The following is a 20983-nucleotide window of genomic DNA, read 5'->3' as shown; positions in this document are numbered from 1 at the left end:
AGGGTGTGTTGAGTTTGAGGTACCTGTGGGACGTCCGGGATGTCCAAGTGGCCCTGCTCAGTGGGCCTTTGGATACCAAGGGCAGAGGTGAGAGGACAGGTCGTGGGCTGGAAGCAGGAGTGGGTGCCCAGGGGCTTAGGGATGAGGTGGTATAGGTTGGGAACCGGGGGTGACCTTCGAGGATGTGGGTTTCAAGAAGGAGAGGCGGGGGGTCTGACGCGCAGGGGGCTGCAGAGCAGACAGGCAGGGTCCGAACCTGAAAGTGCCCATTGGAGTTGGCAGCAGCCATGTCAGGTCGTGGCTGGGTGGGATGGCAGTGGGCATCACGGAGCGTGGAAGGCAAGGGCGCAGCCTCTGCGGGGCAGGATGGTGGAAGAACGCAGAGCCCAAGCTGGGTCGGAAGGACCAGCCTCTGGAGGAGGGAGGCTCTTCCACTGAGCCTGGGACAGAGGAGGAGGTGTTCGCCAGGGTGTGGGAACTCCTGCTCGATGCCACCCCGGTCATTTGGGGTGGGGTGGAAGGCCTGCAGTACGCACCTGTGGCTGCTTTGGAGAAAGGACACCCACGAGCCAAGCCGAGAGGGCTGGGTGCTGAGGATTTTGTCAGAGCAGGGCCCGGGAGGACAAGGCAGGAAGGACCAGGTGGCTGAAGGGATGGATTCTGAGGTCTGGGCTGAGAGGGGAAGGAAGAGTCTGAGAATAGGAGCCCCTCCTGGAAGGAAGTGGGCCTCCAGGGCTCAGAGGACGGGACGGGGGCACTTGTGAGTGGGCCTCCGTAGCTGAAGTCTGGCCACAGCGAGTAGTAGGTGGTTGTGTTGAGTGAGTGAGGGGAACTAAGGGGTGAGGCTTCTGGGCCAGGGCAGGTGGAAGGACGACGGTCCTTAGGATACAGAAGCTAAGCCTGAGTCCCCAGCGAGGTCACAAGGAAACGGGGAGGCGGCCTATGTGCCTGAGGGAGGCTTGGGTACCGAATGGTCACAGCATCACTGCAGGTGCATCCAGCTCGGGGCCCTGGGGTGTCACTGGGGCCCGGGTGGTGGTGAGGATTCCACCCTCCTAAGTCTTGGAGGGCATGTGTCCTCAGGGGCAGGGTGGAGAGGGGATGTTGCTGGGGTGAGACGGGGGACAGACACTGGGGTCTGGAAGGTGTGGTGGGCATGCTCCAGGTGGCTGGGGGCTTCCCTGTCCTGGCGGTGGGGAGGGAGGGGTCCCGCCTGGGCTCAGGGCCTGTGTGTCGCCAGCTCACTGAGGGGAAGATGATGGAGCGGAGGAAGAAGATCGCCCTGGAGCTCTCCGAGCTTGTCGTCTACTGCCGGCCTGTTCCCTTCGACGAAGAGAGTAAGGGTCCGGCCCAGGGGCAGTGCGGGGGTCTGGCCCCCAGCAGCAGCCGGGTGGGCGGGCTCTGTGAGCGCTCTCCTTGTTCGGCCCAGAGATCGGCACAGAACGCGCCTGCTACCGGGACATGTCGTCCTTCCCGGAAACCAAGGCCGAGAAGTACGTGAATAAGGCCAAAGGCAAGAAGTTCCTCCAGTACAACCGGCTGCAGCTCTCCCGCATCTACCCCAAGGGCCAGCGGCTGGACTCCTCCAATTACGACCCCTTGCCCATGTGGATCTGTGGCAGTCAGCTGGTGGCCCTCAACTTCCAGACCCCAGGTGAGGAGGTGGCCCGTGGGGCGGGGTCCTGCCGGACAGCTGGGCTGGAGTCCACTGTAACCCGGCTTTTGCAGACAAGCCTATGCAGATGAACCAGGCCCTCTTCCTGGCCGGCGGGCACTGTGGCTACGTGCTGCAGCCGAGCATCATGCGCGACGAGGCCTTCGACCCCTTTGACAAGAGCAGCCTCCGCGGGCTGGAGCCGTGTGCCATCTGCATCGAGGTGGGAAGGGGGCGCTCTGCTGGGCTCATTCCAGCGTCAAGGGGTGCTGGTTAACGCCATGGGGCAGGGGGCACTGGACTGTCCTGGAGCTCGAGGAAGATGTAACTGTCTTCTGAGGTGGGCGTGTAGCTACCAGCCTCCCCCGTGGGGCTGGGCTCTGACCAGCACAGGCCGGAGGCAGCTGGCTAAATGTGGACAGTGCTTGGCACTGAGGAGTCGGGCTATCCAGTAAGGCCATGCCATGGAGAGCCACTGCCTGGCAGGAGTGGGCTGAAGACAGGCAGGAAGCTAGTGCCAGTGGTGAGCTAGCGGCCCACCGGCGGGAATCGGCTAGATGGTACTTAACTTCCTGGAACGGGGCTTGAGTGAGACGTGAGGCCCCCTGCCGCCCCTCGAGGTCCCGGGGCTCGCTCTGCGGTCGCACCCTTGAGGCCCCTGGTGAGCAGCCGTGATGTGGGCAGCTTGGTGCTGTGGGGTTCAGGTGTGGGGCCTTAGCGGCCTTGGAGGGAGGGGTGAGGACAGCGTGGGGTGAGCCAGGTTTCTCCCAGAGAGGAGCTACTTTTTTGTTCTAGGGGGAAGTAATTTTTAAATTTTCATGTTAAAATAGACATGGATTTCATGTGGAGTTGATGGCAAAAACTCACGTGAAATTTTTGGTTAAGGCTAGGACTGCTTCAAATGAACTCTTACTGCGGCAGCTGCTCTTAGAGCCCTGATGACTTGAGGGACTTAGTGGGCAGTGTCCTTGGGGCCCAGCAGAGGGCGCACTGCCTCCGCTGGGTAGTGGGGACTTGGCATGAGTTGGAAGGACCATCCTGGGCCCATCTTTGCCTGCCTTATAGGTGCTGGGGGCCCGGCATCTGCCGAAGAATGGCCGAGGCATCGTGTGTCCTTTCGTGGAGATTGAGGTGGCCGGTGCTGAGTATGACAGCACCAAGCAGAAGACGGAGTTTGTGGGTGAGTCTCCTCTCCCCGCTCACCGTCCTCATCCTCCAGGGCACTGAAGGCCCCTCCACACCTGTGATCCGTCCTCTCCAGGCAGTGACCTGAGGCCTTTTGCCCTTGCTTTCGCAGTGGACAATGGACTGAACCCCATGTGGCCAGCCAAGCCCTTCCACTTCCAGATCAGTAACCCCGAATTTGCCTTCCTGCGCTTTGTGGTGTATGAGGAAGACATGTTTAGTGACCAGAACTTCCTGGCTCAGGCTACCTTCCCGGTGAAGGGCCTGAAGACAGGTGAGGACCCTTCCTAGAGACTGTGCCCCACCCCCCAGGATCTGGCTTGTGGGTGAGGGGGCTTTGCTCGCCTTCCCCTTGGGCTCAGGGCCAGGCTTTCTCCTCCTAGGATACAGAGCAGTGCCTTTGAAGAACAACTATAGTGAGGACCTGGAGTTGGCCTCCCTGCTCGTCAAGGTCGACATTTTCCCTGCCAAGGTACCTGCGGCCAGGTGGGGCGGGGCAAGTGCCGGGCCCAGCCTCACGGGGGACCAGGCAGCCGCTGACCCCCTGTGCATCTGCCCCTGTTGAAGCAGGAGAACGGCGACCTCAGTCCCTTTGGGGGTGCGTCCCTTCGGGAGCGGGGCTGCGACGCCTCGGGCCAGCTGTTTCATGGCCGGGCCCGGGAAGGCTCCTTCGAAGCTCGCTACCAGCAGCCGTTTGAGGACTTCCGCATCTCCCAGGAGCATCTCGCTGACCATTTTGACAGTCGGGAACGAAGGTGAGGGGGTGGAGGCGAGGTGGCCAGTGTGCAGCCTGGAGGAGGGGGCCTGAGAGACGGGAAGGAGTGGCCTTCGGTTCCTCTCCCTCCTGTTGGCCTGTGGGCTGTCCCCCTGGGCTGCAAGGCCCGCTGCTGGTAAGGACACTCTCCCCTTCTGTCCAGGGCCCCGCGAAGGACTCGGGTCAATGGAGACAACCGCCTCTAGCTGTGCCCCAGCCTCATTGAGAGCAGCGGGTGCTATGCACCTCACGGGGGGCCGTGGACTGGGTTCCTGGGAAGCTGCCTGCGTGGCAGCCTTCCTGGCCTTGCCGCCTGGAGCCTGGATTCCAGCAGTGGACGCTAGACGGAAAGCATGCCGTTAATGAAATGTATCACTCACTATTCGGGGCCTCCACGCCCCAGCTCTGGGTGAAGGCAAAAACTGTACTGTGTCTCGCATTTAAGCACACACATCTGGCCCGGCCTTCTGGAGATGGAGCCTTCCATCTGTGGGACCAGGACCACGGCCGCAGCCTCTCAGAGAGAGAGGCTGCCTCAGCCGATGGCATGGGAGGCTCTGAGGGGCCACTGACATTCCTGAGAGGAGGGAAGGAGGAGCAGCTTTGCTGGGCTAGGGCGACGAAGTTTACATAGTCCTGCAGCTTTAAAACCACAGCTGGGCAAGGAGGGAGGGTAGGTGTTCCCACAGTTAGGCCCTGGAGCCAGGGCGGAGGAGCACAGGGCCTGCCTGGAGAGGACGACGCAGCACAAGGGCACATTGCCCACGACCAGGAAGGAGCACCACCCAGCCTGACAGACGCGGGGCCGCTTGGGAACACAGCGGCATTGGGCAGCTGGGCTGCGGAGGGTTGCCCCGAGAGGGCCAGCGGAGGAGGCCGAGCCCCGGGGTGCCACCTGGAGCAGGGACAGTGACAACGTGCCCAAGGCCAGAGCAGCACCCCGGGGCCATGGGAGGAAGAGGGCCCCGGGGCTGGACGCACTGGGCTGTGGCGCCACCTGCCTGCCGCCTGGACGCCAAGCCTGAAGCACCCGCTCACCAGGGTGGACCTGTTTGTGGGCGCTGGATGTGCTGGGCGGCGACTCCTCCCACGTGGTCAGCGAGGACGTACATGCCTGCGTTCACGCCACGGCCCCCGAGATCCACAGCAAGGCGACAGCTTGGTCAGGACGATCGGCGCCAGTGGGACCAGAATGGAAAAGCCGATCACCAAGACAGAGGTCAAGCTGGGCACTGTCCCCATACGTTCAGGAAACTCCTGCACACAAGTAACGTGTCCTCCCTCAGCAAGGCACCCTCCACAACCCCAGCAGGCTCGCTGCAAACCCAAAATCAGACCGAAGACCACTTTCCCTATTGCATCGAAAGACCTTGGATCTGAATCTGCCGGATGACAGCGCAAGGGGACGCTGTCTGAGATGATCTCAAGTATTTGTGAAATCATCAAATCCTGTTAATAGACGTATATGATGTTGGAGTATGGAATTTTTAAAGTTTATTTTTTGCACACTCTGTCTCTCGCGATCTTCATTACTTCACATAGGATGTATGATTTTCTGCGTCTTCCACTTTGACCTGAAAGCTGCTTGGTGAGGGGATTGGGGAAGCAGAATGAATGAACTTATCTGTGCACTGTGGCAGAACTGTTATTTTTATGGATTTTACAGCTCAACTAACAGTGTTACCTTTTCAAAATTTATATATACTCCTCAGAAGAACCACTGAGCCGTTAAAGCCTTGTTGTTATTCGATCCTAATAGTGATTCAGTTTTCTATAGCTTACTTTTAGGATAGACAGTAAATTATTTAACATTATATTAAACTTTCCATATCATGGACTGTAAACCGAAGGAAATTATACAATTTCTGAGAAAACGTATTGATTTATTTAAACTAATTCTGAAGTTGTATTTCAAAGTATGACCTCACAGTCGTCAGCTGTCCGTAGCAAACATGTCTATATATGGTTGCCAACGTTTGGTTTATAATTTAAATGTTAATAAAAATTTTAAATTTTATCGGAAAAGCTTTCCTTCTGAAAAGGACTTTAAAAAAATAGCATTATTTTTCTTCTCGATGGTATTGTAATGACGTTTTGCTCCCCACCCGTGGATGGAAACGTCTGAGAGGAGAACACTGGTGGGCCACCCCGTCGGGAATGGGCGAGGCGGGGTGGGGGAGTGGGGAGGAGAAGACAGAGCAAAGCCTGTTCCGGTGATGGAGGTTTCTTTAAAGGCAAGGAGAACACAGGCTGCTTTCCCTCAGGAAGGAAAGAAGGATTAAGGAGCTGCCGGCCTCGTGGGGGACAGGCAGCCGGGTGCTGAAGGTCACTCACGGCTGCGCTCAACGGCAGTTTCTGTCCAGCTGGTGAGAAGACCCAAGGAAGGCGATGAAAGGTTGGGGAGGACGGAGGCCAGGGTCCAGGCCCGTGGGCGTGAAGGTGCTTCCGCATAGCCAGCATTCAGCTCACGCAAACCCACTGCCGGCACCTGGGCGCAGGGCTGGCCGTTTGCTAGCTCTGTCGCCCTCTTAAGATCTAACTAAGTAACTGCCAGATAAATCATCCTCATGTCTTTACCCTTTAGCTCGTGTGTTCTTCTGGAGGCTCGGCAAAGCCTGCTGCCGTCTGGAGACTTGTCACCTAGGGATGCTTGCCTGGTGGTTATTCTGCAGTAGAAGCAGGTGAGGAGTTTCTGTTCACCTCCCAGGTCCAGCAGATCTTCCCTCTGGGCTATGGGGAGGTGTGAGCCCACACCCTCCTCCAGCTCTTCCACCGAGGGTGTGGCAGCGTAGCGTGCAGTCTGCCTGTGAGCAAGCCCAGGTTTCCACAGGCAGCCAGCTTTCACGGCGAACAGGAAGCAACCAGAGTCCCCTTGCCAGTTCCGCAGGAACCTTGCCTTAAAAAAAAAAAAAGCATTCAAATGTACATTTCTGGGTGCCACTCTGGTTGCCTCTGTAGCTTGCAGACAAAACCTCTGTGCCTAGAACATGGTTTAATGGGCCCTTCCCTTCCCTTCCTGTGGCTATTTTTGTACTGGTCTGTGCTGGTGTGGATAGAAAATGATGCTGTACAGAGAAAAGAGCTGTCTGCCTGATGGGTGGGGACAGGCATAGTAAGCCAGCCCAGGAAGCCTGAGAAGATCTGTCATTGAAGAGGTGCAGGTAAGTGTAATCGGTTGGTTGTTAGAATGGTCATTGGCACACCACCCTGGTGTGATAATGCAGGTAGGTACCCAAGCACGGTCGCTGGCCTTGGGAGAGGCGAAGGTTTTTTTGAAGACGAGCCCAAGGTGGATTTAGTTGTCAGTTCAGAGCATCCCTTTTCTGTATGACAAATCAGACCAAGATATACATTCCCCAAGTTCTCAGATTTGGGGTCAGTCCTGGTCCATTGTAGACCCCCTCTGAGTACCATCCACCTGGAGAACTGGGATCACAGTTTAAAATGTTTCCTGTCATCTCTGAACTAGATCAGCCGGAGCACCCCTGCTCGGGTTCTTGCTGGCCCCTTGGCTTTCTTCCTGGAGCTTCGTGGTCTGACTCAGAGGAGGGTGGTCTTTTCCCTCGGACGAGAAGGTGGTAGGTGGGAATTCACCTAGGCTTTCCTGACCCGTGTTTTCCCAGAGTCTTACGGGCAGGAGAAGAAAACTTTTCTACCCAGCGGCGGAAGAGGTTCTGTGCTGGCCGTTGGGTGAGGAGCCGCCTGTGCCATCGTGTGGCTTCCCTGGCTGTGGGTGTAGACCACTTGCAGTTTCCCCAGGACGTCCCTCCTTGACTGGCTCTGCTGTCTCAGGCAGCCCCACTGACCTGAGACGCACCTCCTCCGGGCTCTCCTACAATAGCCAGGTGACTGTCTTTGCCTTTCACTGCACGTGTCTTGATCCTTCTTCCTAGTGGAAAGCCGGACAGCAAATTGGAGCAAATGCACAGATGAGCGTCACCTCGAATTCCTCCAGACCTGACAATGGTTGAATGACCCAGGAGGCCCAGCGGGGGGCGGGGGGGGCTGGGCGGAGACCCTCACCTGGGATGGGACGTCCTGGCCCACAGTGGGGAGTGGCCTGCCTCACCACACGTGCGCACAGCACCACCCACAAGGACGGGGGCTTTCTGCAGCCTGACCAGAGGGCTCAGGTCAGGAAGCCCTGCTCCACGGGCTGCCCTGCAGGGAGGAGAGAGGGGCTGTTTCTGGCCTCGTCATAGCCCTTGACAAGGGTCTGTGGTCTTGAGCGCTGAGGGCAGGGCCTCCGCCCGCTCACACACACCTGAACGTCATCACCCACGGCTGCGCCTAGGGCTAGACGCTCACTGGCCTTCCAGCTTGAGCTTGTCATCTCTCATCACCTCAGTTCTGTTGGGCAATAAAACAATGCTAAGTAGCACCAGGTCACCCCACCAAACGAGCTCATGGAACAGAAGGCGGTCGTCCTCCTGGCCATTTCAGTTGAACTGATCAAGTCCTGTCTCAGCTGGAGAGTCCTCAGTGGGTCTTCCAGGGTCAGTCTGGGGTTCTGTTCCCTGCCGGAGGCCACTGCAGCTGGCCCACGGACACCCACAGTGACCCCTGGCTGCCACTGCTGCCCACTCCGTCGTCCATGGTTAGGTCCTCTGCGAGCTGCTGCCTGTGTCTGCAGCCACCACGGGGTCAGCCGACTGGCTTCAGGGTTCCACACTCAGTTGGTCTAGCTCCCGAGGACTTGCTTTTTAGTTCAGCACAAAGCTGCTTCCCCAAGACTTAAGCTGGCCTCCAGAGGGCCAGGTCAGGAACAGGGCCTGGTGTGCCCCTGGGTGTCCTGCCTTGGTGTGTCCGCGCCCCAGGGGCTTTGTCAGGGGCCTCTTTTCCCGTTGGCACAGGCCCTGACCGTCACCCCAACAAGATTCAATTGCTTTGCACATTAGAAGTTGGCCTTTAATCCTATTTCTTCAAGGCCCCAGGGTCCTTAGACATATTTGCCACCCTCTCCTTAGCCAATGACAAACTTATCAGTACCCTCCTCCCAGACGGCTGATGGCTCCAGGTCTGACTCAGTTTCCCTTTGTCTAGCACAAATTCTGCCACGCTGCACTTCCTTTCCCAAGGAGGCACTCCAGTGACCCCGCGCGTGCGAGTCGGGCGAGCTGGAACATTCCTGCAGCGCCTGAGGGAAACTGCCCCACTCACCCCTCCACGTTGTGGGTCTTGCCCCCAGGGTAAATCAGGAGATAGAAGTGTTCTCAGCTTTCTTTGATTCCCCCACAAAATAGTCAGCAGATGAGAAATGCGTTTACGTTTTTATTTAGGAGCAATCGAAAGATTTTCAGTACCATTTCGGCCCATTTCAAATTGTACAAGCAGTTTGTCCCTGTTCCCCTCCCTTATCCAAATCCACAGATACAAAATCTAGGAAATGTGCAATTTGCATCTTAGAAATAGCAGCATCCCCACAGGGGACCTTGTGAGGCCTGGAGACTCATCCCGGAGAGGGCAGCCCACTCCTCCCACCCCGGCACAGCCCCGGTCCAAAGGCAAGTTCCATCTTTCTGTTAAAAACATTTCTCCTTCTCCAGGGCGAAGAACCCCCTTCCACCCAGGCCCAGTGATAGCCAAAGTGTGCCTGTGCCTCTCTCTCGGTTTGGTCTCTCACATGCAGCCACTGCAGGAGGAGGGGCCCTCTGGACAAACAGAAGCCAGGCAGTGGCCTCTTAGCACCAAGACGATGGCTTCTTCGGCGTCTCCGGGAGACGGGAAGCGCACCACAAGCCAGCTGCCCCTGCCCTCTCCAGCCTCCCTTCCCCAGATAACCTCGCCCTCAGGGAACAAAGGGTCTGAGCCGAAGACCAGACCGGAAGTGGGTGGCAGAAAACCAGGAACCTGCAGGCCTCTGGCAACCTCTTCCCAACTTGCACAAAGGCCGCGCGGCTCAGTACCCTTTCAGTCAACCACGTCGGGGGGGCGAGAGGGGTGGGGAGGACGAGGTCTCTTTTCAACAACAACGATGACACAGTCTGGCCCTCCCGACGCACTGAACAAGGGGGGGTGCTGGGGAGCAGGGTGGGAACCCGCCGCCCGGGGGCGAGCACCCCTCCCCGCCCGCATCACCCAGTGGCCTGCCGACCAGGCTGCATCCGCTGAGGGTGGCGCTGGCTCTCCAGGCCACGTCTGCGGCGGGCCGGGCCGGAGCCAGGGATGAAGGACAGTCTCTCTGAACACAAATTACAGGATTAGCAGGCACCCCTCTCCGGGTGCCTGCTCTGCGGCTGACACCTGAGAAAGACCACGGGCCTGCAGCTTTCTGCGCTCCACGACTCCAGACGGCCTCCACCCGAGACATTCCACCTCCAACTCCGGTCACATCGGGGGCCTTCAAACCACTCATCAAGGGAAGGAACAGACGTCATAAAGCATTAGCCGAGAAAAGCTACTCATCAACACACATGCGGCGGAGCCCGGCTCCTGAATTCAGGAAAGGGCGCTCACGGCAGGTAAGCGCGCAGACTCCTCTCAGGTCCCCGCTCGCCGCCTGCCCCGAGAGGACAGCAGGAGAGACTCCCGCAGCCGGAGGGAAGACAGCCCGCTCCACCCCGTGGGGCTCTGGCCCGAGCAGCCTGAGGGCTGTGAAAGCCTGGGGCCTAGGACAGCCAAGCAGGAACTACACGTTCTCTGCAAATCCTCAAGGTCCCGAAAACCACAAGGCAGGATTTTAACAACGCAAGGCAGCAGGTGCTGGCCCCGCCCCTGTCCACAGGGTCAGCGGCGCCTGCTCACCCCTCACTCTGGGTCCCCACCCCTGCTCAGGTAGGATGGTTGGTTCCCGCGGGGTCCAGGCTGTCGGTCTCCAGTCTGGCTGCAGGACTGGGGCTCCAAGCAAAGGAGAGGCCGGACCGACAGGCAAGTCACGGTTCTTCAGGGTTGAAGAACCAAAGAGCGTGCCTCCCGTCCCCGGGGGGGTTCCGTCTGCTCCTTCTCCTCCCGCTCGGGCTCTGGGCCAACCTGGGGGAGCTGCCGTCAGCCCTCGCCCCGCTCCCCAGCGCGACGGCACTGGGAACACACACAGATTGCAGCAGAAACGAATTCCAACCGAGGTGCGTGGGTTCCATCTAGACCTAGAGCTGGGCCGGGCAGCAAGCCCAGCGGCTCTGTGATCCCCACCTCCGCCCTCCACTCACTCGGCCCAAGTCAGCATCCAACCCTTGGTTGAGAGGTTGCCTGCAGCCGCCTCAGCCCCAGCGTTGCTCGGCTCGGCTACTGTGAATGCACCACAGGAGACAAAACAGACTGAAGCCTTGCTCCGGGAGGGGCCCGTTCAGAAGAGGGCGTGGGCTCCACGCTCCCCACTTTTTCGGGTGTTGGAGCTTCTGTGAGGGCAGGTGCTCCCCCAGTCACATGGAGATGGCCCCCCAGTCCCGGGCAGGAAGGCTGGGAGGGCCCGTGCTCCTGAGAAAGGGAGTGAAGGAAGCCGGTTCAGGAGAGCCGGAGAGGGGCCTCCAGTGGGAGCGGGGAGGACGGAGCCCCGTCACCCTCCTGACCGGGGCGGCTGCCGGCTTCCGCCTGGAAGGGCTGGCCTCACGGACCTTTACGTGTCTAGAGGACTTTTCTTCTCCAGCACATAACTGAGCCTTGCCAATCAATGGGTTACAGGACAATCTAGACACAATACAAACGGTGAGTCAAACCAGTAACCTGCCCCAGGTAAAGTCTCAGCAAGGAAAAAGGGGGAAGAAACTTTAGGAAAAGCCCAAACTCCAGGTTTGGTTTGTTTAAGATCTTCTTGGCTGGTTCTCCTCTCCTGCAAAGTGCCTTTATCCACTTGGGCTGCGATGTTTGAATAGACAAAGCTGCTCCAACCCAAGGATTCTGATCCAAGAAGAGGACAGGAAGACAAGAGGCAACTGGGCCCAAGGCAGGGCGGCACAAGCAGGGAGCTGTGGGTGAGGAGGTGCCCCAAAAGGGCGACGCTGAGCCTCTGTGGAAGGCAGCCTGGCACATGGGGGAGACGGGGTGTCACAGGACCTGCCATGGGACCACGGACTGAGCAGGACAAAGCCCATGGCACCCACATCTCGGCCTGGAGAACGTGCTGAGACTTCCCGGTGGGACGGCCTCCCAGGGCCGTGAGCGCACTCGGGAGCCTGCAGGTACCACCGACCCTCGCCCACCTCCCACCTTTGCTTCCCGACAGCAGGGTGGGCACTTGGCTGCGAAAGGAGCTCCAAGTCATACAGGGCCACCCACCCCAGGTGCCACGAGTCCTCCAGCCAGGCTTTCCACTTCAGGAGCCCACGACTCAGGAAAACGAGAGCCCGCCTTCCAAATCACAAAGCTCCTCAATACTCAAGAATTAATATACGTAATCAAAGTATGCAAAGTATCTGTATCATAAATCCAGGTTTCCTTTACCAGAATGGTGATCTGGGCTCACCTATTAAAACTGGATCTACAACCCCATGTAAAAAATATAATAAACCAAACGTGTACAAGACACAGGCAACAAGAAACACTGACATATTTCACCATCTCTGATGAGTCCAAGTGCATACAGAGAAGAGGGGAAAGATTAGTCACCTTACAAAACAAGCTTTTTCTTTGGGAGAGACTAACCCCACCCTACTTCCCTCAACTCCAGAGCACACAGACTGCCCTCTCCTGAAGGCAGCAGCACAGTCTAACCCTGGGTGGGGCGCAAACCACGATGACCTCCCTGGCCCCGGGGCCGGCTGCGGCCGTCCTGCATCCCCACCGCACTCTGGCGCGCGCCGGCTCCGGACTGCTGCGGCTGCGTCTCTGTAGCCGGTTGGCTGTGTTTCTGGTTTTGCCCCCAGGGCCCTGGGTACCTGCTGCAACGTCCCTTTAGGCACCTGCTCGACGAACCAACCATTTCTGTCTCCATCACCTCATTCCTTAGTCACTCGGGTCCCAGAGTAAAGGAAGGAGGAGGGTCTGTCCAGCCTGGGCAGTCTCGCTGTTTGGGGGGTCACCCTGGCTAGCGGGCAGGCTGACACCTGTGAGCAAAACCTGCCCGCGGGCAGCACCGTGACACTTCCACCTTTTAAGGACGAGCTGGTGCTGAGGTCGGGGCCCTACGTCCTGCGTGAACTTGTCCACCATGTAATTTATGTTTTCTGTTTCGCTGCTTGGGTTGAAAATGACATGAATACAAATAAAATAACCAAGAAACTCCTCTGTAAAGACACGGCCCTCGGCCGGGGCACGCAGGGCTCTGGGAGTGACGCCGCCAGGGTGGCGTCGCAGACACTGGAGGTGGCTTAGCGCGGGGCCGCCCCGGCCTCCCCCGCAACCCCCCGACACGGGCTGCTCTCCCCAACACCCACGTGCCGCGTCAGGCGGACGCATCACGAGTAAAGCATCAAACGAGTATCTGTGCTGTATATGGATACATATAAATTAATCTGCATGTACGTAACCACTACAGGAAAAGTTCTAGGTGTCTGTTCTCTGAAGGAAGGCAATCACTCACCATTCTGGGCAATTCCGCAAAGAGGCCTTGGGGCTAAATATGGAAAGGATACAAAAACAGGCTGCCAAACTTGGCAAGTCCTCACAAGTCACCTGTTTGAAACCAAGAAGAGGTGGTCCCTAACGGGACAGGGCAAGGGAGAGGAGACACTTTAGAAGAACAACGGTTCAAGGGCTTTTGGTTTCCGAAGAAAAGCCTCTCCTGGAGGCAGGAAGTGCGACCCCCACCTCTGTGCTCAGAGCCAAACCCGGGAGGTGCCCTGCCCGGCCCAGTTCCCGGGGGGGTGGGGGAGAAGGACCATGCTCAACACCCCCCACCCCCCAGTATTTCTTGCCCAAAGCCCCTGCCCTCTCTCTGGGGTCTCCGAGGCCTTGGTGCTCTGGGAAGCAGGTGGTTTCTGGGAGGTGATACACCTTTGCCAGCCCCCTCTTTACCTGCTGCTCTCAGGGCAGCCGGTTTCGGGGAGATAGGGATTTACTGTTTAGCACAGCTTTGTAGGCAAGTTTCTCAATGTTTCAAAGGCACCTTTTCCTGTGACTTTTCTCAATTAAAAAAAAATGGATATGAGGGTTAGGCTTAAGTAGACAGAGATCTTGTTTCCAAGTTTGGGGATATAAATATAGAACTTTAAAAACATCCTCACAAGGACCTGTCCAGCGATGTCCAGCACGCCAACCAGGCCCCAGGCACGGGGGCCAGGAGGACTCTGGGTCTTCGGCTGGGAACCCCAAATGCAGGTCTTTGTGCTGAGGGCCACCCCAGCTCCGATAATTCCGAGAAGTCCCAGAATCCCGCCAGCTCTCAGCCTAACCAGGCGAGCGTGGGCCTGCCTTCCCAAACCAGAGGTGGCTCTGGGGTGAGGGTGGATAGAGGGCAGAGAGAGCCCCAGCGGCTGTGCGCCTTCACTCCCATCCCCCATCCCTGTTTCACCTGTCAATTTTCCTCTAAACGTGTCTAGACTGAAAAAAAAAAAAAAAAAAAAGGCGGCACATAGGTCAGTACATTAGGCTTAATAACAAATGTTTCTTTAGCTGATCTGATCACTGAAGAGTTATGGTCCATGATTCAAACTCCCATGAAAAAGCAGAATTACTGTAACAACTTACGAGAGTGGTAAGCATCAAACACTAATCACGTAACCGGTCAGTTTTCTGCACTGCGGGGAACAGCATGTTCTGCATTGATCGTCCCGTAAGGCAAGGCAAACCTGCTACGCAATGTTGCTGGTCACCGCTTTAGGAGCAGAGGTCTCTTCAAAGGTGCCACCTTCCCGGAGGAGCGCAAAGGGGGCCCCATCAGTTGCAGGTGTGGTTCTGAGCGTGTGATAACCCAGGCCTGACCATGGAAGGTGCGGGAACACACAGCCCAGCGATCTCCAGAGAACAGACACGGGGCATTTCCAGAGATGATGTAAAAGACCATGTACTGCTTTGCTAACCAAAGTTTCTATGTAATGAAAGTGTTTATAATCTGATGTTTTATTAAATGTGTATAGGCAGATTTATATGTTAAAAACTTGATTCTGTGTCTATGAATATGAAATCTGAACCATTTATCCACTGGAAGGCAAAGGAAAGGTCCTACATTGTGGGCGGAAGAACTGCCAGACGCTCCTCCCTGCTCATTGGGGTGGCAGGCCGGGTGCGGGCGGCGGCAGGCCTGGCCGCGTGGAGACCTGTGTGAGCCTGGCGGGCCAGGTACGGCGGCGGCCTGGGGCAGCAGAGAGGGGTCAGGCCCTTCCACGTGGAGGGCGGCCGCCCTGGCCAGGCCTTCACAGCCGTCGGTTCCGGTTCAGTCAGTTTCTGAGGAGAAAACACAGGCCCGTCACCTCTACGTGCATCGCCAGGATGGCCCGTCCTCCCACGTCTGGGGACTTAATCCCACCGGCCTTCCCACCAGCCCCTCCCTGCCTTCCAGCCCGAGGGCGCGTGGGCTGAGGACAGGGTGCTGGCTAAACCCGGCGGGGCACAGGGACCACCCGAACCGGGGCGTGGAGCTGGGGTGGGAGCCTGACTTCTCTGGACCGGGAACCCTCGCTGTGCACCGCCCTCCCCCCATCCCCGGCTCTCCAGGGAACGCTGCTGTCGCACAGCAGCAGCTGGTCTACTTCCTAATGTGTGTCCTACCGATGCCCTCCCTTCATTTGTCGGGGGGGGCCATTCAGAGAGGCCCTCACCCTCGATGCTTACAGGTGGGGCCCCGGCGTCGAGGCTGGCTCGGGAAGCCGCGAGAAACCAGCTACAGACAGACAGACAGGCCCTCCCTGTCCCCTCGGGTACCTCCCTCAGCCAGAAGAGGGTGACGCCACGATGGCACAGCCGCCCTGGCCACTCCCGCTCTGTCCCACTTAGGACACCAGCTCCTTGCTTAGTGCTGGAGCCACCAGCTGAGGGGAGCCGGTGGATTTAAACCCATTCATCCCAACTCCAGGTTAGCAGTTTTAATTGTGGTCAAATATATGTCACATAAAACCTACCATTTTAACCATTTTTAGTATATGTGCTGCCGAAGCGAGCACTATTTTAACCATTTTTAATAAGTATACAATTAAGTGGCATTAAGTACATTCACAATGTTGTGTAACCACCACCCTATTTCCAGCTACAAGAATGTAATTCAAAAAAAAAAAAAGAAAAGAATATAATTCAGTAGAATTTCAATTTAAAAAAAACAAAACAAAACACACCTAAAGAAATTAGTTCTTCCTAGTGCCCAGCAATCTGCCATTTTGCTGGCAGAGCCAAAGCCAGGGGTGGGCAGGCCCGGTGCTGGAGAAGGTGCCTGAGGCAACCCGCCCTGTGAGCCCACACCTGTTCCCTGGTGCCCATGATGCTCCCTGCGGGGACCTCACTGACTCACAGGGGCTTGGAGGGAACAAGGTCGAGTCCAGAAACGCCGGCCCTGGAACCACCTTCTAAAGGTCCCAGATCAGGGAATCTGGGAATCCAGATACTTCCTTGGTTTCCACAGCCTCCCATGAAGAGCTCAGCTACCTCGCTCCTGGCCAACCTGTGACAAGGCCACCCAAGAGGAGGGTGGGAGGGAAGGGAGAGGCCGGGAACTCAGAGATCAAGACCTGAGAAAATCAACACCCAATAACGTAATTTGTCTGAGGCTTCAAACTGTCTTCAGTAAAATAATCTTCTGAAGCTTTCTTTCAAGTATTAATGTCCTGATCCAGAGAAACTGAGGAACAAAATTCAAGCTTTCGATTCCATGTTATGTCTAAGAGGGAAGAAGATTTTCCACTACCTCTACATCAGGAAGAATAATTGAAGTGCAAATTACAGGATTTTTCATCATTTAGAAAAAAAAGCACTTCATGTATCTAAGGTCAATTAAAGGTTCCCTCTGCTTTTGTTCACCAATTTGGGTTGAATTTCCTCGTAAGTCCTATTCTCTCTCTTACCCAGTGGTCGTGGTTCCATCTGGCTCAGATGACATTCTGACCTATTCTCCTTCGGCTAAGAAATGACTAGAAAAGGGTGGGGCCCTTGGAGGTTCTCTACACTCCTTCCCCTGTGCAGGTTTAACAAACACGAAACGAAAAACCAACTGTCAAGCCTTTATCATATGATGATGCTCCAATGGATTCTGCTGCCAGGTGCTCCCTGAAGCAGCCAGACAACGTGGTCCTGCTGCCAGACAGCCTTAGGAACAGCAGATGCCCCGGCACTGGATTCGGTGCCTGCCACAGGTGCCCCCCAGACCCACAGAGGACGGCACAGCCCCACAGGCTCCTTACCCAGCTGAGGTCCAACCTGGGGACTCGGCGTGTCAACGGGCTCTGAGCTGGCCTCAGGGGCACCGGGCTCCCATGACTCACTGTTTTCGGACACCTCTGAATAGGTGTCGCCCAGCCCTTTGTGAACTGCTGCAGGGTCGCTGGGGCCCTGGCCCTCACCACCCGTGTCGGCCACGGCCCGGGTCTCCTCGCCCATCCTCTCGGCAAACCACTGCTTGACCTGCTGGGCGCTCATCTGGGTCTTGTCGCAGAGGCTCTGCAGGTCCTGCTCGTACAGCATCTTGTGGGTCACATAATAGTCCTGCAGCAGCTCCCGGTTGCCGGGGCTGATGACCAGCAGCCCGGGGGGGAAGTTGCCCCGTCTGTAGTCTTCGTACCACTTGAGCTGGCCGTTCTTCAGGGCGTACCTGCTGTCCCCAAACCAGCGCACCACCTCAGGCCGCGGCAGGCCCGTCTGGGCCATGATGGAGTCGTAGTCCTGGTTGCTGGGCCACTGCGTCTGCAGGAAGAGCTGCCGCAGCAGGTGCCGCTGCTGGGCCGTCTTCCTGTAGCTCACCTTGCCCGGCAGCGGCTCCGCTGGCTTGCTGGGCGCGTCGTCCTCGGGCTCACAGGCGCCCAGCCCCGGGAGCTCGCCCTTGCCGTTGGCCTCCGTGACTCGCAGGTTCTTGAGGTTGATTTTGATGGGGCTGACTTTGCGTTCTGCCAGCACGTGGCTGCCGGGCGCTTCCGGGGAGCCGTCCTCCCCTGGGCCCCTCGGGTCCCTGGCAGAGCCCTCCTCCCCCTCGTCCTCGGCGGCCTCCTCCTCGCCCTGAGAGGCGCCCTCCTCAGCCTTCCTGGCCTCCTCGGCGCTCACTTTTTTCCGTCTCTCTGAAAACCAGCCATCAATCTCCCTGCGGGTCATTTTGGTCTCGGTCCTCAGGCGGTCCAGTTCCTCGTCGAGAGGAAGGGGGTTTTGCGCAAAACTGTCCTCCAGGGCTCTGAGCTGCTCGGGGGCCCGCTCCTTGTATTTGGTTGGCGTGAAGTCGGGGGCCTGGTGCCAGGACTGTCGCTTGGCAGAAGGGGGGCTAGCCGGGGTGGCCGCTGTCAGGAGGCAGGTCACCTCCGGGGCCTTGGACGCCAGGGAGAAGGGCACCTCGGGCGCAGAGTCGACGAGGAGGGCGCCGTGCTCCCCGGCCAGCCCGGTCCTGGAGCCCTTCAGGTTCCGGCAGTGGTACCTGCGGTCGCTGAACCACTTCCGCACCTCACGGGTGCTGAGGCCGGTCACTTTGGTCAGATGCTCAACTTCGCTCTGTCCTGGGAACTGGTTCCGACAGAAGCTCCCCTTCAGAGCTGACAGCTGTTCGTGAGATTTCTTGTTTTTGTAGATGCTGGCATCCAGGAAGGCTTGGGAGGTGATGCTGGGGCACGCCGTGAGGAGGGACTGGGCGGCATTCACCACCTTCACGGCGGACGTTGTATTTGAACACACGGTGTTAATGGGTGCAACAGCGGGCAGCTTGGGGACAGATGTGACTGCCAGGGGGAGAGATGAGCTGGGTGCCTGTAACCCATTGGCCATCAGTGGCTGAGTGACCAGAAGTCCCCCGGCTGTGCCCTCTGGCTGGCCCACCACGTGGCCAGGCAGTGTGGGCTGGATGAGATGTTGGACGTTGCCGCCACTGGCAACCAGCGGGGTGTTGAGGACAGTGATCGTGGGCTGAGGGACGGACTGAATGACCGTGTTGAACATCTTTTTCCGGGCATCCTCAATCTCCTCTGGGGACCAGCTGATACCTTGCTTCAGCCTCTGGGCGGTGAACCAGATCTTGAGCTGTTCTTCCGGGTACTTGGTGACCACAGTCAAATAGCAGAGCTCGGCTTTGGTTGGGTAGGGGAACTTGTGGAAGGAGTTCTTCAGAAAGCTGTTGGAGTCCATGGCCGCGTTGTACGTGGGAATGCTGCTCAGGGGGATCATCACTTTGGGGAGGGACTTGGCCGTGGGCAGGGGCTGGTGGGCGTGGTGCTGGGCGTGCGGGGGTGGCTGCTGGAGGGAGAGGAACTGGGCGATGCCCGCGGGCAGCACCGGCACCGTCCCCAGCAGGGGCCCGTTGGCCGAGGGGGGTTTTGTGGAGTTGGTAGAGGCCTGGCTGACCGGGGCTGCCCCGTTGACAAAGGTGTGGTCCCCCTCTTTCACCTCCGTGTCCCCAGCTGAAGGGTTCGGTAAGGCCTCCCCAGTAGGCTGACTGGGGACGTTCTCCTTGAGCGTGTGAATTTTTTTGGCTTCGGCTTTGCCTTTCATTATCTTCATGATTGGAGTTTTGGTGATGATGATTTCTGCCTGTCCATCCGTCCCTTCCAGGTTTGGCTCCCCCGATGGGTCGGGAGGGCTGGTGCTCTCGGGGACACTCTGCTCCACGACGACATGATTGTCGGGCTTGGCCACATTCCACACAAAGGTGGCTTCCCCCGAGTGACACTTGGCATTGTGCAGAGAAAGCCCCTCGGGAGTTTTTGCCAGAAAACTGCATTCAGTGCATACAAAGTTTGGGTCTTTGCTAAAGTCTGTGTGCTCTGAGCTCAGGTGTCCCACAAACCGGGTTATGTCCTGGGATCTGAAGTCACAGCATTTACAGGCATATGTGTAGCCGTCCAAGGTGCTCCGGTGCCCGTTGGCCAGTGCAGCACTGTCTGGACCGCTGGCGCCCTGGGTGGCCTCGCCGCTGGTGGGGGGAGCTTCTGGGGGTGGCTCCTGCGGGGGCCCCTCGGGCACGGGCTCCTCGGGCAGGGCCTCGGCGCTGGTGTCCTGCAGCACCACGGTCTTCACGGGGATCATGCACGGGGTGGTGGACTTCCTCTTGCTGGCCATGGCGACAGCCGCACTGGGTGATCAGTGGGCGACAGTTCGTCCTGTCGGGGGCCTCACAGCACAGGTTCCAGCTGCTCCATGAGGCCTAAAGAAACAGCTTCCGAAGGCGACTTTTTCAGTTGTTTGCAGAAAGCAGGTTTTCCCTATTAAACCTGAGGAGGAAAAGAGAAACAGTGAGCATCCCTCTCTTGGGCTGCGTGTGTATTTCCCAGATTCCCAGGCACACGCCACTGCTTGCCTTTGATCACCCGGGCCTTTTCCCAAGGAATCCAACATCCAACCTCCGATGTGACTTCTGAGTCAGAAGCCCCCCAAACACTCACAAAAATAGTGCCCTGAGGAATGACCCAGGGATGTCCCAACACCACTGGACAGACTTCAGCCATGTGTTTGTGTGTTGTGTTTCCCTCTGTTTCCTCACATAAAATAACCCAGATTCAAAAATGACAACAACAAAAAAAACCCTCTTCTGGACCTCCAAATGAATTCTGACCGTGTCATAGCGAGAACAAAAGATCCTAGTGTAATTCTTGTTTAAATGTTTGGGCCCACAAGGGTTTTCTTTTCATAGCCTTCCCACGTGTGAGAGCAGGACGCCCGCTCCAGGCCCAGAGGCCAAGCCCACTGCAGTGCATGCACTGGTGAGGGGCACTGATGCCACAGGAGCGGGGCTCTGCGGGCCGTCCCTGCCTGCTACCCTGTCACCCCGGCCCCCTGTTGCTCAGGTGAAGCCCGAGGTCAGAGGGTCAGGGGATCCACAGACGCGGTTTGTGGCCCATGAACTGTACATCTCTCTCTGGGGCAGCAACCCCACAAGCAGCCTCACCTTGGGTGTGCATGCTACCCGTGACCTTGTATTGGGCTTACTTTTTATTTTTTTCAGTGCCTTTATTAGTCCTTAAAAAAAAACAAAACCGAAAACCAAAAACCAAAAACCCTTAAATCTTTGCTCCATTTCAAATGTATTTCAAAAGCTGGGATGGGGCTTCCCTGGTGGCGCAGTGGTTGAGAGTCCGCCTGCCGATGATGGGGACACAGGTTCGTGCCCCGGTCCGGGAAGATCCCACATGCCACGGAGCGGCTGGACCCGTGAGCCATGGCCGCTGAGCCTGCGCGTCCGGAGCCTGTGCTCCGCAACGGGAGAGGCCACAGCAGTGGGAGGCCCGCGTACCGCAAAAAAAAAAAAAAAAGCTGGGATGACTGATTTATTTACATGTAAAATACTACTACTACTAATTATTTCATGAGATGCCAGGAGAAAAGGATTTCTGTGATCTCTACTATTAACATACCACCACAATCATCATTACCTTTTTTTTTTTAGCAAATTGCAATGCTGATAATGA

The 20983-nt window shown here is 57.4% G+C and overlaps 2 protein-coding genes across 4 annotated transcripts in view; one reads left to right on the top strand and one right to left on the bottom strand.

Moving 5' to 3' along the window:
• Positions 1–5618, top strand: part of PLCG1 (phospholipase C gamma 1) — a 34854-nt gene extending 29236 nt beyond the window's left edge. Inside the window, exons 25-32 of one of the 2 annotated variants that reach the window (XM_060078656.1) lie at positions 1241–1337; positions 1430–1654; positions 1729–1877; positions 2720–2834; positions 2952–3113; positions 3223–3311; positions 3410–3594; positions 3757–5618. In XM_060078656.1, the coding sequence (XP_059934639.1) occupies positions 1241–1337; positions 1430–1654; positions 1729–1877; positions 2720–2834; positions 2952–3113; positions 3223–3311; positions 3410–3594; positions 3757–3799 (1065 nt within the window). In that variant the 3' untranslated portion in view covers positions 3800–5618. Of the gene's footprint in view, positions 1–1240; positions 1338–1429; positions 1655–1728; positions 1878–2719; positions 2835–2951; positions 3114–3222; positions 3312–3406; positions 3595–3756 lie in introns of both variants that reach the window. The other variant, XM_060078655.1, reaches the window with a different exon arrangement.
• A 3260-nt stretch (positions 5619–8878) lies between these two features.
• Positions 8879–20983, bottom strand: part of ZHX3 (zinc fingers and homeoboxes 3) — a 121308-nt gene continuing 109203 nt past the window's right edge. For both annotated transcript variants that reach the window (XM_060120612.1, XM_060120611.1), the window contains exons 3-4: positions 16793–19789; positions 8879–14849 (exon numbers count right to left, since the gene is read on the bottom strand). In XM_060120612.1, coding sequence (XP_059976595.1) covers positions 14839–14849; positions 16793–19637 — 2856 coding nt within the window. In that variant the 5' untranslated portion in view covers positions 19638–19789 and the 3' untranslated portion in view covers positions 8879–14838. The remainder of the gene's footprint in view (positions 14850–16792; positions 19790–20983) is intronic.

This window comes from Mesoplodon densirostris, chromosome 16 (genome assembly GCF_025265405.1).
Source record: "Mesoplodon densirostris isolate mMesDen1 chromosome 16, mMesDen1 primary haplotype, whole genome shotgun sequence".
Classification (NCBI taxonomy): Eukaryota; Metazoa; Chordata; class Mammalia; order Artiodactyla; family Ziphiidae; genus Mesoplodon; species Mesoplodon densirostris.
This window is presented reverse-complemented; position numbering and strand designations above follow the sequence as displayed.